This window comes from Pithys albifrons, chromosome Z (assembly GCF_047495875.1).
Source record: "Pithys albifrons albifrons isolate INPA30051 chromosome Z, PitAlb_v1, whole genome shotgun sequence".
Taxonomy (NCBI): domain Eukaryota; kingdom Metazoa; phylum Chordata; class Aves; order Passeriformes; family Thamnophilidae; genus Pithys; species Pithys albifrons.
The window spans coordinates 75,396,229-75,413,708 of record NC_092497.1 but is presented as its reverse complement, the minus strand read 5'-3'; the positions used below and the strand labels follow the sequence as shown (position 1 = coordinate 75,413,708).

General features: G+C 38.9%; 1 protein-coding gene across 5 annotated transcripts in view; it reads right to left on the bottom strand.

Moving 5' to 3' along the window:
• NTRK2 (neurotrophic receptor tyrosine kinase 2) overlaps positions 1-17,480 on the bottom strand; it is a 203,902-nt gene that overhangs the window by 75,355 nt on the left and 111,067 nt on the right. For all 5 annotated transcript variants that reach the window (XM_071581437.1, XM_071581428.1, XM_071581433.1 and 2 more), the window contains one exon: positions 11,998-12,186. In XM_071581437.1, coding sequence (XP_071437538.1) covers positions 11,998-12,186 — 189 coding nt within the window. The remainder of the gene's footprint in view (positions 1-11,997; positions 12,187-17,480) is intronic.

The window sequence follows — 17,480 nt, the reverse complement described above, 5'->3', positions numbered from 1 at the left end:
TGCACTTGATGTCTCCCTTCAGGTTTAGGTATAAGACTGAAAGGTTGAGTTGGCAAGAGTTGACCACAACCTGCAAAGTTGAATTCAGCACAGAGCTGTTGAGCCTCACATCTGATGCCTGTGGCAGCTGAAGGAGTCCAGTCCACAAATCCACCCTCCCCAGTGGTGGCTAGAGTACTGACAGGACTTGAAGCCAAAGGCAGTTTACACCTGTAGTCCAGCCATGGGCTGCAGACATTGAAGGATGGCAAACTTGCCTTTCCCTGTAACAGAGAGGTTGGCAGCAGTACCTTCTCCAGGCACACTGTGAATGCTATGGGGATTCAGAATCCTTGGGACAGTACCAAAGGCTCAACCCCATGATTGCACTGGGTGTAGGACACTAATGCACCTCTGCTGATGCTAACACTGTTTCACATCATTACCTGCCAGGACAGATGAATGCCAGCAACCTGCTGCACTGGCTGGGTATGAGCCTTTGGCCTTTTAGCTGCTTCTGATCCCTCTTGTCCCCTGCCCTCCCAGTTCTGAGGGTTTTGGCCATAGGAGGATATAAATACATTGCTGTTAACATCATGAAAGCTGTGACATACCATTCAGGCATTATCTGCTAGTTTATTAGAGAGGCTTAGCATTTATAAAATGATATCAATATGTCACTGAGCATAAATCAGTCTTTATGTGTCAGAAGAGCTGGAAAAAATACACACCTTAAGGTTTATTGGATACTTATTTAAAGAAAGGTTTCCAATAGCTACTGCCATTCTAAAATACTAGAAGAGTTACTACTCTGATCCAGTGTAGCAATTTGTCCATTCCTGAACTGAGCAGATAGAGTATGCAAAATAAAATGAGAATTTACAAGCAACATATGTGGGAATGGCATTGCTGGACAATGATAACACAAATCATTTTAATCTCACCTGATCATACACACCACCCACTGCACTTTGCACATCACTCACTGCACAAGTGAGCTTCATGGACTGAAGCATCAGGAGCACATGAGAATACAACACTGTGTAAAAGGGTACTTCCACATCTAAATCAGAGGATAAAGAATTAGCCAACAAGATTTTGCCTTGCTCCTTACTACCCAATAAAGAGCTTTTTAAGGTTTCCTACATGGGGGGCAGGACAATTCATTTCTGTCTGGAGGCAATCCCATTGCTGTTTCAGTCTCAACAGCCTCCTGAGTGGAGACTGCAAATACTACAAAACAGCTACTTTTCTTCTGATATGAGTAAAACAGGGACAAGATAAATCATGTCCTCCTGCACATTTGGTTGGAACAAATCAGACAATTATTGTGCTTTCTTTGCCAAAGGCTAAGACTGAGGTTCTGCTGTTTCTTTCCCCTGTGTTTCTGCCTTTTTCTCTTCCTCCCCACTTTGTGTGGGACAAGTTCCCCTTGACGGGTATTGCTTTCAGCTATTTTTGGAGGGCTTTTCTGTTAAGGCAGCCACAGGCCTTGCAAGATGTGGGCACCCAAAAAAAAAAAAAAAAGAGAAAGAAAAAAAAAAGTACATCCTTGAAAGAAAGCCTAAGAAACCAAATCTAAACAAATCCTCAGCAACACTCAGAAATGAGAGTTGCTTTGCGGGAATGGCTTCACTTCAAAAAGTTTCTAAATTGAAACTGTAGCTCAAAGAAGTATTCACAACTGCAGCTGAAAATTCTGTCAAATCTATATTTTCCTTAAAATTATATAATCTGGAGATTGTTTGAAGTTAGATTTGGCTTCTCACTACCCAGTCCTGGGAATAAATAACCACATGTTAGGGACAATCACCCCCTCTGCCATTCCTTCTTTCCAGTTCTGTGGAAAACAAAACAAGGTGGGAGGAGGGAAGAGGAGAAGGAAGCAGTGAAGACAGCATCACTTTCCATCTTCTTATCTCTGATTCCAACCCTTCAATACAACTCAGTGCTGGTCAAGGCATCCTCTTGGAGCCTTTTCCTGCCCCTGTGCAACTATTGACGTTCAACAGTTTCCAGCAACCAGATTTCAAAGGCACTTAGGCAGCTAAAAGTGAAGCAATTATTTACAGGAATTTCACAAAGTACTAAGCTGACTAAGATTCTGAATTTTATTGACCAGACTTTATACTTCAAAGCTGTTTAAGGCTATTTAAAAAACCAATTACTTAGTTTTATTTAGAACCTGAATGCCCTTTTATGGGCTTAGCTGACAACTGAGAACAGAATTTAGATTCCCCAAATGCAAAAACTACAGAAAAACTTCCCTAGAGACAGTATTGGTTATGCAGAGATGTGCCGCAGTTTAGAGAAATAGGCAATAATTGGTATGTATATAACATATTTTTTTCCAAATGCAAACAACCCCCATGCAATATGTTTTCCATTTAATTGTCCTCCAAAGCTACTGGGCACTAGCCAGTGGTACTGCACAACTTTTCATCCACAGAGCTTTAACAATTTTCAAACCTTGGTGCAGAGTCTTGACTTAGGTTATTTGACACACATTTTTTCCTGCAGGAGTTTTGTACTTTGATCACAGTGAAAACCTCTCAATCTGCAAATAGTAGTCTTCAATTCTTATGGGCATCACTGAGCTAGAAATAAGACCAGGCCAGCATTTACCTCATACCTGATCTGTATGCCTCATGATTCTGACCTTTGAAGATCAATAACACAATCTCTATAGAATGTCCTGATCAATCACAGGCTGAGAAATTCATACCAACACTCACTGCCAAGTACTACTGAGCTCAAGGCTGCCTGTATCTCCTGCTGCCTCAGTCATTATCCCACTATGCAGAGGTCCCTTCAAGCATCCTTAACTGAGAAAGCATATGGTAATAAAAGGTGTTCTCACTTTTGTCCAACAAGCTAAAAGGAAACTAGCTTAAGGGAAAGTGAAAAAGGGAGGGCTATAAAAAATGACCATAAAATAAATTTCTGCTGTTGTTTTATTTCTACTATTTAATCACTGAAGCATGTTCCTGGAATTGTCTGCTGATGTTACTGTAGTTTTCATACGAATCATAAATGCTGAGCTCAGGTATTTTATTATATAGACTATATGTCTAAACTAAAATGGGCATATTAATTAAACACCTTCCAGTGAGAAAAAAATAACCTTAGAATTTTTCCACAACTGTTGTAGAACATGAGAGGCCTGTCTAGAGGTTAATTAACAAGCTAATGCTGAAAAAAGTTATTTGAAGATCATTACAGGGTATTTAATAATATTGCCAACTCTGTTACTTTTATCTCTGACAACATTTTAAATGTCTGTTAGATTCCACTTGCTGCTGATCTACCCTATGCTTGTAAAACACATGCAGCTAAGTCTGAGATGATGAGGAATCCCCCAGTGAAAAACTGTTAAAACTAAACCTAACATGCTTAGACCTTATGAAACTCGGTGGCATTTTCTCTGGGAAAGGTTCCTCAAGGCAGATGATAATCAAGATGCACAGGCTGCAGAATAAAAAAGGTTTGGGATATTAACAAAAAAGCAGCTGATACACAGTTCTGGGGGGGAGCATGAGCTTTCTGCGCCTCAGCCCTCAGAGCCACCACCACTGGGATGCAGTGAAGAAAGCAGCTCTCTCACAGAAGTGATAGCCAGAGTGCAAATGATGTAAGAAAGGGAGGGACAAGACAGAGCAGATGAACTGCTTGGGTGTGTCTGCTGCCGTGCAAGTCAACCCCACTCATATACAGAAACACAAAGGCCATGCATATATTCAGAGTGGGCCATGGACTGCTCTGCAGTTCTGATGGCTCCAGGTGTAACAGGCCATTCAAAGCCTTCCGGCCCTGGGCTGATCTGCAAACTTGCAAAGACAAACACACAGTCTCCTGCAGGATACAAACTACTAAACTTCTCTCACGTATCAGTCTCAAACCACTGACAGCCCTAATTCCTCAGAGAGCTGGCAAGAGCAGTGAAGTTGTTACACACAGTTGAAAAACAACATGGCTCACACTGCAATTGCAATAAATACTACCCTGACTTAATCGATGCTTACTCTGGACAAGGGTATTCCTGATAATTTTCTCTCAAAATTTGTCTTTGGTTGAGTTTGCGCTGAGTACATTTTCACACTCTCATGTTTCTTAATAATGATTGAAGCACTAGCTCGGTAGGGAATTCAAGAAAATTAGAAGTAGGGTTTATGAATTAATTTGGCTACAAAGTTATTTATTTCTAACTTTCTCATACTTCTGTATTTATCAGACTTCAAATTTCTCCTTTTATTCTTATTTAGACTACCTTGTTTCCCTGGGGTCTGTGTTTCTTATTTAGTCAAAACTTTAACTGAGACAAAGAAATAAATCCAAGACCCAAACCTGCTTCCATGCTTAGGTTCATGCTAAAGAGGTTTTCAGAATGGATAACCTTTTTTTCCCATTCAACTTAAATATACCCATGCAGATTGCTGTATATAAAATCAACGTCCATGAACCTTGTTTGCAGCACAGAGTCTGAAAAGCATGGTTTAAATACTACAATATAAATGGTGCTATAATTGATTTAGCTTGGTGTTTTTTTGCCAAGACACTTTGTATTTCTGATACAGATATATTATCAAATAACAAACCAAATGTAGCAATGCTGTGTAGATTAAACCTAATGTAAAAACACTGTGTTTGGGTTTTTCACCTTGACTAATACCTAATTGCAGACAATGCTTGAGCATATGTTTAATATCACTTATCTTTCATAAAATGTGTTCTTGCGCTTTAGGCCATGTTTGGGCTTAATGTAGACAGTGCACTGAAGTGGTGAGAACACTTCAGTTTTCTTATCTGAAGTTTATCTGACAAATTTAAAAAAGAAGTTTCATGTTTTACCTTAATTTTGACACTGGCCACTTCCCTGAGAGTGTATGTTTCATTCTGTCTTGCCTCGTACTCTGTAGTTAAAATGTATACTTTGGATCTTCATTGCTTAGATGTCCTTATAACACCTGCTATTTATCCTGAAGTATGTTTCATATTTTGCTGTTTCCAGGTGGTAAAATACTCATGCTAACCACAAAGTAGAGATACAAGTTAAAGCTGTTCTTTCTTGCAGTTGCATTTCCAGCATCTGAGCTCTCAGTGCAAATGGTTTACTGAATAATTTGGGTTTCAGAACAACATTCTGTGTGGTGAAATGTAAATATTTTGCAGAAAATATGATATCTTCTCTTTTTTTATTAGATGTAAATGGACTTCAAGAACAGATCAAGATAGCAACACAAGTAACATCCTAGGGAAAAATGATTCTATGGGTTCACCTCAACACTAAATGACAAAATTTATAAGACTTTCTGTTAAATTCTGAATTCTTAATGAGGGAGAAACCCACACTTTTCAAGTTGAAGACTTTGGGAGAATTCCTTCCATCTGATTGGAAAAACAAAAAAAAAAATGCAGGTCTGCTAAGTTTCAGAATGAGCAGCAGGAGTAAAAGTATCTAATTTCTCATAAATTTATTTATTCCCTGTTACAATTTCTTAGTTGGGCAAAGGAAATGTGACCACATTACTGGCAAAAGCATCTGAAACTCAGTATGCTACAGTCTGGGAGAAAAATCCCTTGCCCAGTTAGCAAAAGTCAAATGCAACTAATGGAAATCCAGCACTGATGTATATGGCTGTCATTTCTGACATAACTGTGACTGGACAAACAATTGCAAAGAGTGGTGATTTCCTCCAGTCAGGGATTAAAAGACGCAATCAAAATACAAAAGTATTTAGTCAAGACAACAAAATATACCTCTATATATCTTTATATCCTTATTCAGCCAATATATCCAGAGTAAACAATCAGGAAAAGAAGTAAATATAAAAGGTGTATCTCTGTTTGTAATCTCAACTTCATTCATGTTTAGCTTTCACTATCTAATGTCTTTTGGTTTTCAGATCTCAAGAGGAGTGTCCTGTTAAACCTTGCAATCTCAACTAACCTCAAATGTCAGGAATGGCAAGTTCAGCTTGGACAGAGAGGTTTTTTCCTCGCAGCCTGGATTTCACTAAGATTTATCAGCCTTGCCCCTCTGCATTCCGGCTGTTGAGCTCGCGGTGTCTTTTATGGATAAATTAGCTGCTTACAAATTTTTACCTCTGCAAGCTTTGGAATTTGGTGAAAAATCCCCAGCCTTAGGGTTCAGATGGCTAAGAAAACACTGCAGCAGCCTCTTTTTTGTAGCCACTCAAATGCAACAGACTTTCAAAAGAGATGGAAATGCTCACAGAATTTTTGTCATGGGAGATCCTCCTTCTGTGCACAGGGACCAACTCAATTGATTTTTTTACCTTTCAATGTCTGTTGAAAATTAACCCTATCCCTCAAAACTGTAGGAAAGTCTAGGGTGACAGACAGAACCCAGAATAAAGTCCAATGGAGACTACCCACTTCAGGCAGTCTGATCTTTGTGCATTAAATTTTGTAAGGGATGCTGTATGTGCAGGATGAGCAGCACCCAGAAACATACAATTCTTCTGCTCTGGGTCAGATGTCTGGCAGATCCTTGCATCACAAGGACTCTCTTGGTGAATTTTCCTTTTTGCCAGCAGCTTTCATATCACCAGTCCGTCTCACTCCCACTCAGCAGCAAGAGCCCCAGCCCCCAGTAAAGAAACACATGTGCTGTGACCTGGCTCTGTTGTGGGACTGCTGGGGCAAGGATGCCTGAGAAATACAGACCAGGTGATAACAATTCCTCCTTCTGTTCAACTTACCCTAGAAATACAGACAACTACTTCTTTTTTTGTATTAAATGACTCTTTGCTAGTGGTTGGGGAGGTTGTCAACATACTCCAAAATTAAGAGAAACCAGACCGTGCCTTGCAGTGTGTGAGTGATCAGAGACACGAAAACAGCCAGGCATTGAACTGTAGCTTGCTGCAGCCTTCCACACAAAGCCTGGAAGAGAACTTGCAACTCAGGGGGTCCTGGAGTCTGGCTGTTCCCCTGTTCTCAGTCAAGGCCATGTCTACAGACTGGCAGAGGAGGGCCAGCTCTGCACAACCTTGTACTTCTGCAATGTTCAAATGCTCCCAAATCATAAAACTCATTAAACTGAGTTTAAAAAGAATGTAATGAACAAAACAAAAAAAGTAATAAACAAAAGACAAATAAATCTAGATATTTTTTTTTATTTTTGCCATTTCCTCAGGCTTCTGGGGTCTGGCTCTTATTCTCAACTTTTTCCTCAGGTTTTTCTCATTCTAAAATGAAATCTGACATCATCATCAGACTCCAAGACCTATGGCTTTAAAGACAAAAGTCCAGTACTATGGGAGTCATGATAAAGTGGTAAGAATAACTGTTCTTTTTATTTTCTTTTCCTTAAAAGTCACTCAGGAAGGAGGCAGACTGAAGCAGTGCATTCTTTCCTGGTTAATGGGGACATCCCGAGTCTGGCTACACAAATGTTAAAAAGAAATACATAGTTAAAGAACAAGGAAAGTCAGAAAAAGATTGAGCTTACCTTTAACTAAATGATGTAACAATCCCTAAAATGCAAATGAAAATCCCTAAGCATAAATTGAAAAATCCAATGTTGAAAATGGGATAGAAGAAGGGTGCCCTCACAACTGCCTTTAAAATGGGCACTGTACATGCACTTAGAAATTTACTGTAGAACTGGAGCTATAGACTAAATTAATTTTTTCAGACCAGCAAAATAAATAGAAAATAATTTAGAAAAATTATTTCTACCAACATGTAATCAGCTTAAGATTTTCCCTAATGAAGACCAACAGGAAATACAATAACTATTATATAAACTGCTTATTCAGACTCCTATACTTGAAAGAACAGAATCTTAAACTGTAGAAGTATAAATGAAATATTAAGACTATTTCAAGAATATACCTAATTTCCCACATGAAAGTCACAATCCATACCACATTGTTTGAAATGCAATGGCTATTTATATGGCCAGTCACTGAAAACATCTTGCCACTAAACCATCTGCTGACTAATCAATAAGCCTACCTAGTACAGTATGGTCTCTTCCAACACTGAAATCAATGCAATTCATGAAATAGAGTGAGTTGCAAGTACAGATTATCTGGAAAGTGCAAACTGATGTCAGTGCAGCTATTTACCCACCTTAGGGGTCCCGAAACCTCGAGCTCACAAACATCTCAAAGGACGAAGCTCCAACCTTCCTTTCAGAGGCACACAAACAACTGTGGTGACTTTGTGGGGCAGGGGGGGGATTAATGGGGTCAGGCTCAGAAAACAAGCTGATTCTCAAAATCCCCAAACCACCTGCAAGAAGTTTCTTACCCAAGTTCTGCTCTGAGAATCTCAGGTCTGTGCACATCTGCTGATGTTTTATGCCCTCTCCTCAGGTCTGGCTTTTCACATTACTACCAACATAGCAATGTTATTTCCACCATTAATCATGGAAATCTAACAGTAATGGACTGATATATTCCAAGTGCTGAGCTGCAAGCTAGGTGATGAAGAAAGTCCAAAGTTACTCCTTGGAAGCATGGCTTTGTTTCCTCTGTCCTATTTCAGCAGGCTCAGTTGATAACTTTAGCAACTACAATTTCTGTGCAGAGACGTAGAAGACTTTTGAAATACCATGGTATTAATGAAAATATCAAACATCTTTGGGTCTGTGACAGCTCATAAGATTAGTGAAGGTAACCTTCTCACAAAAGCTAGGATCTGTGCCCATAACATATTGCATTGTCCAGCTGACTTCAGGGGACAAAAGTCTTTACAGGGTTTGCCATCCATGTGAGGTTTCTGAACCTGGTGGTGTTACTTCACTGCAAAGTTTTCAACAGTACCAGTGGGATCTTGTTGGTAATTCCCAGGCAAGAAGTTTGCAGTCTGATATCAACACAGCACAACCTGGTTTATAATGCCTTAAGCGCAAAGAGCATTTCAGCATGTCTGGGCTTCAGACTCTCTCACACATCTGAAATCAGAGCTGTCACTGTTAGCCAAGTATTGAAAAATGGAAGAACCTTCTGATTTCATACAAAAAGGAACCAAGAAGTCTGGTACATGTCTGAAACACGTCTATGCATCTCAGACTATATCCTTTCAAGCTGAAAATCTTAAAGATACTGGAGTGGCAGATGAACCCATCAGCCAGCATCAACCGACAGTACATGGCATGGAAAGAAAAAGCCAGGAGTGCTGGGATAGCATGTCAGGCAGACAAGTGCTGAAGAAACATCAGTAGGTTTGCTGGTGATAAAAATGAGTAGTTAAGATGATCTGCAGTCAGAGTGGGAAATATCAACCAATCCCAATTGGAAGATGTAGAGTAATTGTTACATTATTAATTGAAGGTACAGATGAGCGGTTGTGTTGAAACCTGACAGAAATACAGTCCTTCTGAGTTATGACTGGAATCTCATCCCTGAAGTCAATGGGTCTTTGGTCTTCATCAGTTTGTTTTTCACACCTTGAAGGATGTATCTCAAGAGGAGGAAAGTGCTATAGCTTAAGACCTTAAGACCTTAAGAATCCATCACTCTTTGTGATTTAGTTATTCAGTAGTGAAAGGATCAGTTTACTCATACAGTGGTAGAATTTCAAATTAAATTGTAATGAACTTTTTAGCTTTTTTAAACTCATAAACTTCTAATACTTTTCAATGAAGCTTGATACACTGTATTTGCAAATGCTTCTCTGTAGATAAGTCAAAATATAGTTTACATAGATAATAAAAACTCCACTTGCTACTAACAGCAGACATATTCCTTCAATTTCTGTGAAAACTGCAATATGACTTGTGTATAGTTTCACTGAACTCAATCTCTTACCACATTCTACAAATCAACATATCCTAAATTCATAAGAACCTTTTCCAGTGTGTCTGTCAGTGAGTGTTGTGTTTAATGCTAGAGCACAATGGAACTTAAACCAGATAAGAAATAAACATAAATGTTAACTATCTCGACGGAGAGCGGAAACCAGGTGGCTTCAGGAGCAGGCATTATTCTAAACAGGAAAAAGGTATGAAAACTACTTAGCTTAGAGCTTTATAAATACCAGATATATACATTAAGAGAAGGTTGGCAGGTTAAGAAAGGGCAAGCGCAGCTCTGTAATAATAAATGAGTGAGAAAGACAGAAAGAGATAATATGTGAAATTATATTTGAGAAGTCCATTTTTGTCCAAGACAATTTTAATTATGTTTTTTTATTGGATAGATGCTCAAGGCAGTAGAAGAAATATGCCTTGGTTTATACACTGCCACAGTTGATTCTCTCTGCCAAAGCAAAAAGAACACAAAAAATCCATACCACAAGGACTGGGACCACTGGCAATGTGGCAGAATGTAAAGCATCATCTCCACAAACTTCCCCACAGCACCCTAGCAAAGAGTCCTAAGATCTGTTCTGCAAGCATTTATAGACCAACTGAACTTCATGTACTGTGATTGATTTCCCTGACACCATGTGGGTTTTATTGCAGCACACAAAATCAAACACAGACTTATGTATTTTTAGGATCAAGACATACTTAACACAAGTCAGCCGTGATTTAAGGTGTCTGTACTTAATGTGCAACTTACTGAATGTGAGAAAATTCAGTATTTTGGTACACTCTGAGGTTTTTTCCAGAACAGTACGTATGTTGTTTCAACATTAATGCTGAAGTTAAAAACTCTGCAGTAACTGATTTATTTGAATAATTTTAAAGTCACCTAATGCAGCTGGAAATGGAGGCATAGTAGCTTCATGTTTAAAAGCATAGCCTTTTACATAACATTAGAGAGCTCTAGTGGGCATGTTGCCCATTTCTGATTATCTGGCACCTTCTGTTCTTCACAGGAATTAATGTTCTAATTGGAACACATCTGTATAACATTTTTTTTGTGCTGATCAAGTACCACCAATTCCGTGATTTACTTATGATCCCACCACATACTCTGGGCCAGATTATTCAGATTATCGTCATTGTTACTTGCAGGTAGAAGACATAATGGGGCATTTCTAATCACAAAATAGTGCAACACAAGAAAGCTATGGTAAGAGAGAGCATCAGAGATGTACAATAAAAAGGCAGAAGAAAATCTTGTGTTGCAAGAACACTCTGTGCTTAGTGCAATAATCTAGATGTAGATAGGCTTTCATAATCACAAGATAAATGGTTCCACAAAGAATTAAACAAACAAAAAACAGAAAAAAAAGAAAAAAAGGCAGCAACAACCTTCTCTGAAACACTTAGTGTCCTGATGAGAAATAGTAAGCAGTGTAGTTACTATTAATCACAATGTCCTTTAGGTATTTTTTCAGTTATGTTCATTAATCACTAGTGCTAATCACTGGTTTAAAAATCAATATTTCAAATGTTCAATTCTAAAACTGTTTCTAAAACTGTTACTAGGTTTAAAAAGTAGCATCTGAAGTTAGTGATACTCTTTTTTTAACACTTCATAGTTAATTATGTTTAACTCCTCATATTTTTTCACATTGCACCTGCTTCTGACTGAACATAAAAAATTTGTGACATTTGTTGTCCATCACGTAACCTTCTGCTCTACTTTTAAACATCTTTTCTGTCTCTAGAGGTTGAATTATACAATGAATTTAAAAGAACTGAAGTTTTAACCCTTATCATTCTTATAACTTTACAAAAACTCAGATTTCAAAGTTAGGTTATGTTAATTGACAATTTGATCAATTTAAAAGTAGTGCATATGTAACCATACTGACTTTTACTTCTGGCCCAATATTTGTTTTCTCCCAAGAATGCATTCAGTGCACAGGACTGGCTAAAGACCACTGAAATCAATGGAAAGGCTACCAGTGACTTTGAAGAAATATGGATTGGGCTTTGAGCGTAACATAGCTCACTTCACTGACTTCACTGACAAGAGCTGAATTTGGCTTAAACAAATGTGAAGTGGTTCATCCCATGTACCTTTAACAAACTGCATACATTTTTACCCAAGCATTCACAGTATTTTATTATGCTAGTTCTGTTAAGGAGCAACAACACTTCCACAGATAAAACGAATGACTGAAACATATACAGGTTTTTGTACTTACAAGTGTCTGGCTTGAGCTGACTGTTGGTTATTCCAAAATACTGGGGATTTTCAATGACAGGAATCTTCGTCATCCCAATGATGACTGCATCAGGACCCCCCTCAGAAGAAGATGGAGTGTTACTGCCATTTGAGATGTGGTGGAGGGGACTGGCTGAATCATCATCATTGCTGATAACTGAAGAAGGACCTAGAGTTAGAAACAAAGATTTTCTTGTAACTTGTTATATGGGACTCTTCCCTCAGACAATGCCTTTATCTTTTTTTAATTTTGACCAGTTTGTCCTCCATTCCCATAGTCAACAGCTCTCTTTGTGTGCTTTTGTAGACCTTACCTCAGAAATTTTATACTTCTGCATGCTGATGGAGAATCGTGAGTTCTTTTCCATTAGGAGTTGGAATGTGAAAAAAAAATTTTGTACTGGTGCAGCACCTAGACTAAATATGTCAGCATCCAGCACAGTCGGTCACTATGAAAGATCTCAAAATTTATTTAACTCATTCTATAATTCTCAGAAATACGCTATGAAATACACGCATTAACTTTTTTATCTTATGCCCTGCTTGAATCACACAACAGTAATGGCATAAATCCAGGGAATGCATGTCCTACGTGGCATTACAACAAGAAAAAAGACACAGAAAAGGCAGGCTTATCCTGATGTGGGAAGCTGGTAATTTCTGAAAGAAACTTGGTTCAGGGTCAAAATCCAGAGGACAATTTGCACAGTCACAGAGGTGCAGAGAAGTTGCTGGGATTAGTGGGAAAGACACACCCCACCCCACTGCAAAACTTGGAGTCATTGCAGAGGGGCTCTCCCACACCAGGGTAACATCCTACTGGCTCCCTCACTCCTGCCTGAGTCTAGTCACCTTCCAGAAAGAAGCAGACCGTAATTCAGTGACGGTTTTCACTCTGTATTGTATTTTTAACAAAAGTGCCATGGAGATAAAACCTTGTAAATGGATTTAAAAAAAAAAATCCTGCTTAGCACAGTGTCCCACTTCTGTAGCTGCAGAAAGCACTGAACAGCAAGATCAGCACAGATGACATTTGAACTCTTGACATTTAAATTTCGTGTAATTTAAATGCCATTCCATTTAAATTCCACATTTCTTTTTCCCATTTATATCCAGTATTCACAGAAAACCAGAAGCACCATTTAGCAGCAATGGTATTTTCTCTCATCTCCCGACTGAGGAGCAAGCAGAGATCACACATATCATATTTCACTTCATTGTCCATCCATGTTACCTATGGTTTTTGGAATGGCATTCACATCTTCTAATTGTAACATGAAAACGCGATGCTAGAAATAGATGGAAAAAATCATGCCCTGAAAATGCCTATCCTGGAATGGTATCCTCAGACAACAGCTGCCTTTAGCCGGTGGGCAGCAGTGACAGGTTGAGCTAATGTTCCTCCAAAGAAGAAGGCAGCAGAGAGGATCTTAAGGACAATAAAAAGCTGTGTTTACTCAGTACTCAGTCACCAGTAACCTCACTGCAACATATTAGAGTCCTGCAATCAGTTTTTGGTTGGACAGAAGGAACACGGCAGCAGCAAGAAAGAGCTGAGTAACTTGCCACATAGATGGCAGCTGTCATTAGGAGAGACAGGGAATGCAGAGAAAGACAGAGTAAGAATGGGGACCAGCAGCAGATTCGACATTACACATTAATGAGGACATGAGAGAAGACAGGCAGGATCCACAGCAGTAGACAGTCGACTAAAGATAAGAAAAAGGACAGTTCCAAACACAGAGAAGAAAGGGTAGCTTTAAAGAAACTCCCACTCTTCTGCGTCTTACTGAAAAGTAAACAAAAGCACTTCATCACTATGTGGCAGGGCTCACAGGAATAAAACTTAAATATACTGGCATGTGGCTATTCAATCTTATGTTTTGAGACTCAAGCATACTCATCCCCTGGTTTCCTTTCTCCCTAGTTTCTTTAATGGCACATGAGGGAAATATTCTTATTTGAAAAAGTACTTCCCCTCAGTCTGAAATATTAGAAGTAATTTTTCAAATACCTTTCACTTCACTGGAAAGTCACTGTTGACAAATGTAAGTAAAGTCTAAATCTCTGCAATTTATCAAGTGAAATACTAATACCAAGGCTGGTTTTGTCAGTACTGATCACCCACATCCTCAGACGATTGATTCTACTTAGAAAGTTGTCAAGATTAAGAGTTTTTCTTGAAAATTTCTCTAATGAAGGGCAGAGATTAATTGTGGGAAATCATCCTTCAGATGGCACAGAAGATACTTGCATTATCATAACACATTTGTTAGATGCATGAGTGCTGTTTGCAGAAGCGTTATGTGCAACTTGTTTAAAACTGCATTGAATTTTTGATAGATAGCATCCTTACATCTCTAAACTTTCTGAATATCAACTTCATTGCTCCAAAAAAGCAACCAACTAATATACACTTTCTTGGGACATATTCTTTTTATACTATTATAACTTTACTATGAGGATCAAGACCCTTCTCTCATAGTAAAGAGGCAAATTCTCTCAGCTCTGAAACTTAACAAAGGCATGTCTCAAAGTCCTTTTCAGCCCTGCTGTTCTTTGTTGCACAGGAGAGGAGGCTCTTTTGTCATTGTTTGCTTCCACCATATATGCAGTGATAGCAAGGAAAAGTGACCATTATACATTTCTAGATATTAAAGTGGGATAATGACTAGGAACTCAGTCTGTTTATTAAATAATTTCTGCACTACTTCAAGACTCAGTTTTGGATGATGAACTATTTTTTCGATCAGCATAAATCACAAAGTACTGCAGGTGAAAAGTAGGCAGTTGTTCTGTAACTCTGTTTACTCAATTAGGCTAGCTGGTAAAAGCTAATCTGTTGGTATGAAGCAGACATCAAGTATATACAGCTTTCTGATGAGGTGAGGAAACCTGCAAAATTAAGTGATTTTTCAGGGTAATTTCTGACAGTAGAAAACAACCTAAGAAAAATTCAACTCCGTGAAATTTGTTGCTGGATCACTTTGTGATCACCCTCGCTTATTAGCAAGTAAACATCTCATGCAATGATCTTTGTGAACAGTTGTTTGAGTTCAAAAACTCTGTTTCCTATTTCTTCTCTAATTAAGACAATTAGAACTCAACAGATGTAAATTATTGTGTATCAGAGTTAGCTGAGCTCACATCCTTTCAAAGTTCCCCTTTGCTGGGACTTGTTTGTCAATGTGAGCAAACATGTACATAGACTTTTAATTGCCAGACTATCTGCTCATCATACAGTTACATTTCATTTTTTTAATTCACTAAGCCACATTACAATTACAGACCAGCACTGTGGCTGGCTATGATATCCAAGTAATGCAAAACCATTTTGGAGATGCAAGATGAGGCCATCACCTGTGCTGACAAGAAACTAGAGCTGTCCTTTTCTGAATAGGTACTGAGTTCAAAATGAAGGATCATTTCTTAAAGCACCTTGGAGTGTGGTTTCATACAGATGAAACATGGTCACTGAATTACTTGTCAAAAGCAGAATGAGTATGGTAATTACACTCAGTCACCTATTACTGTTTCTGGTTTTTATAAAACCTGCTCTGAAAATTTTAGACAAAATGTCATTGATGGAGTGAAAATCATGGCATGTCAGTAGTCATTAGCTGTTGCCAATAGCTGATTCACAGTCACATTGAGCTTTCAGGAAAACTCCACAGACCTTCTCCACCTTCCAACATGCTGCCCAAAATCTTCCCTTGATTTCATTTTTAGACAATACTTCTTAAGATAGAAGTAGGAGTCAGACAAAAAATGGTACCTTGCCTTTGAGCTATATACTGCAGGGATGAGTTTCACCTCTTTTGATGTTAAGCTAAAGACCTGTCTATTCTGCATCACCTAGGCCCAAGAAAAATCCCTTCTGTGTACAAAAACTACCTAGTAGCTCTTTAAAAAAGACATGACATGTAAGAAAACCAATTATACTTGAAACTGATGAGCTATAATAAAGTCAAACCACCTCCAGCAACTAGATGAGAAGTTGTACTCAGTAAATAATATGGAGACAGGTAGAAACAGCAAATTTCTCTTATTTCATATCCCATAGAAAACTGGAGATAGTAAAACACTGCTGTGGTTGTACTATAGTCTACCTTCAGTAGCACCAACACTCCTGCCTGAAATATAACTCGCTTCTGTGCTGCCACTTGATCAGTGTTACTACCCTTGACCTTGCTGGCACTAACAAATGTGAGTTTCCTTAGGTTATGAAATAAAATTTAATTAAGCTATTTTCAAGGTGTGCTGCTATTTCTGTACAAGAGAAGATTTATGATTATTAAATACAGCCTTTCATGACAGGAAAGGCTAAGAAAATCAGGATTGTTCAGTCTAGAAATTAGATGGCTTCAGGGTGACCTAATTGTGGCCTTCCAGTACCTGAAGGGAGCCTAGAAGAAAGATGGAGCAGAACTATTTATAAAAGCATATAGTAATGGGACAAAGGGAAAAGGCTTCAAGCTGAAAGACAGTGGGATTAGATTAGGTATTAGAAAGAAATTCTTTACTGTGAGGGTGGTGAGGCACTGGAACAGGTTGGAGTGCAAAGTTGTGAATGCCCCATCCTTGGAAGTGTTCAAAGCCAGGTTGGATGGGGCTTTAAGCAACTTAGTCCAGTGAAAGGTGTCCCAGACAATGGTAAGGGGTTGTATCTAGGTCCAGGGTCCAAGATCCAAACCATTCTATGACTGTATCCTATGACTTGAGATACTCCTATCACTATCAGAGTTAATGCAACTTTAACATGCAAGCTACCAAGATCTACATACACTGTTATTTATTGGGGCTACACTTATTTTGCAATTTCAGACTACTGGTAATCCTTCGGTAGCTGGTTGCAGCAACACCTCTGACTACTGGCTATCACTGCAATAATCCACATGACCTTCCTGTTGTAAGACACTGTTGGATCAGAACAATTGAGTCAAGTGTGCATCTGGGAGCAGGAAGGGACAAGATGAATCTCACAGAGGTGAGGTCATGTCTTGTCCCACATGCCAGCCTGGTGAGACTCCTGGGGTGACCCCAGAGCAACTGCTAGTCAAAGGTAGTCTTACAGCATGCCCACCAAAACAACCTGGAGACCATCATCAGCCTCTGATTGGCTGGCACAGTGAAACCACCAACCCTCAGCCTGCTCTGGAGCCCCAGAGGGGCCAGTGAGCCATGCATCCTGCCTGGGAAGGGTGACCACAGGAGGCCAGAGTAGATAAAAACAAAGACCTGATATTCACATGTTCAAACCCACCATTTCCAGACCCCTGTAGTTTGATCTATGCTGAATCTAGGAATGGTAGCTGTATCTTCCTTTTTATTTGTCTTTCTTTTCTTCTTGTTCTTGTTCTCTTTTTCTTCTTGTTATTCTTCTTGTTGTTCTTGTTCTTGTTCTTCTTCTTCTTCTTCTTGTTCTTCTTGTTCTTCTTCTTCTTCTTCTTCTTCTACTTCTTT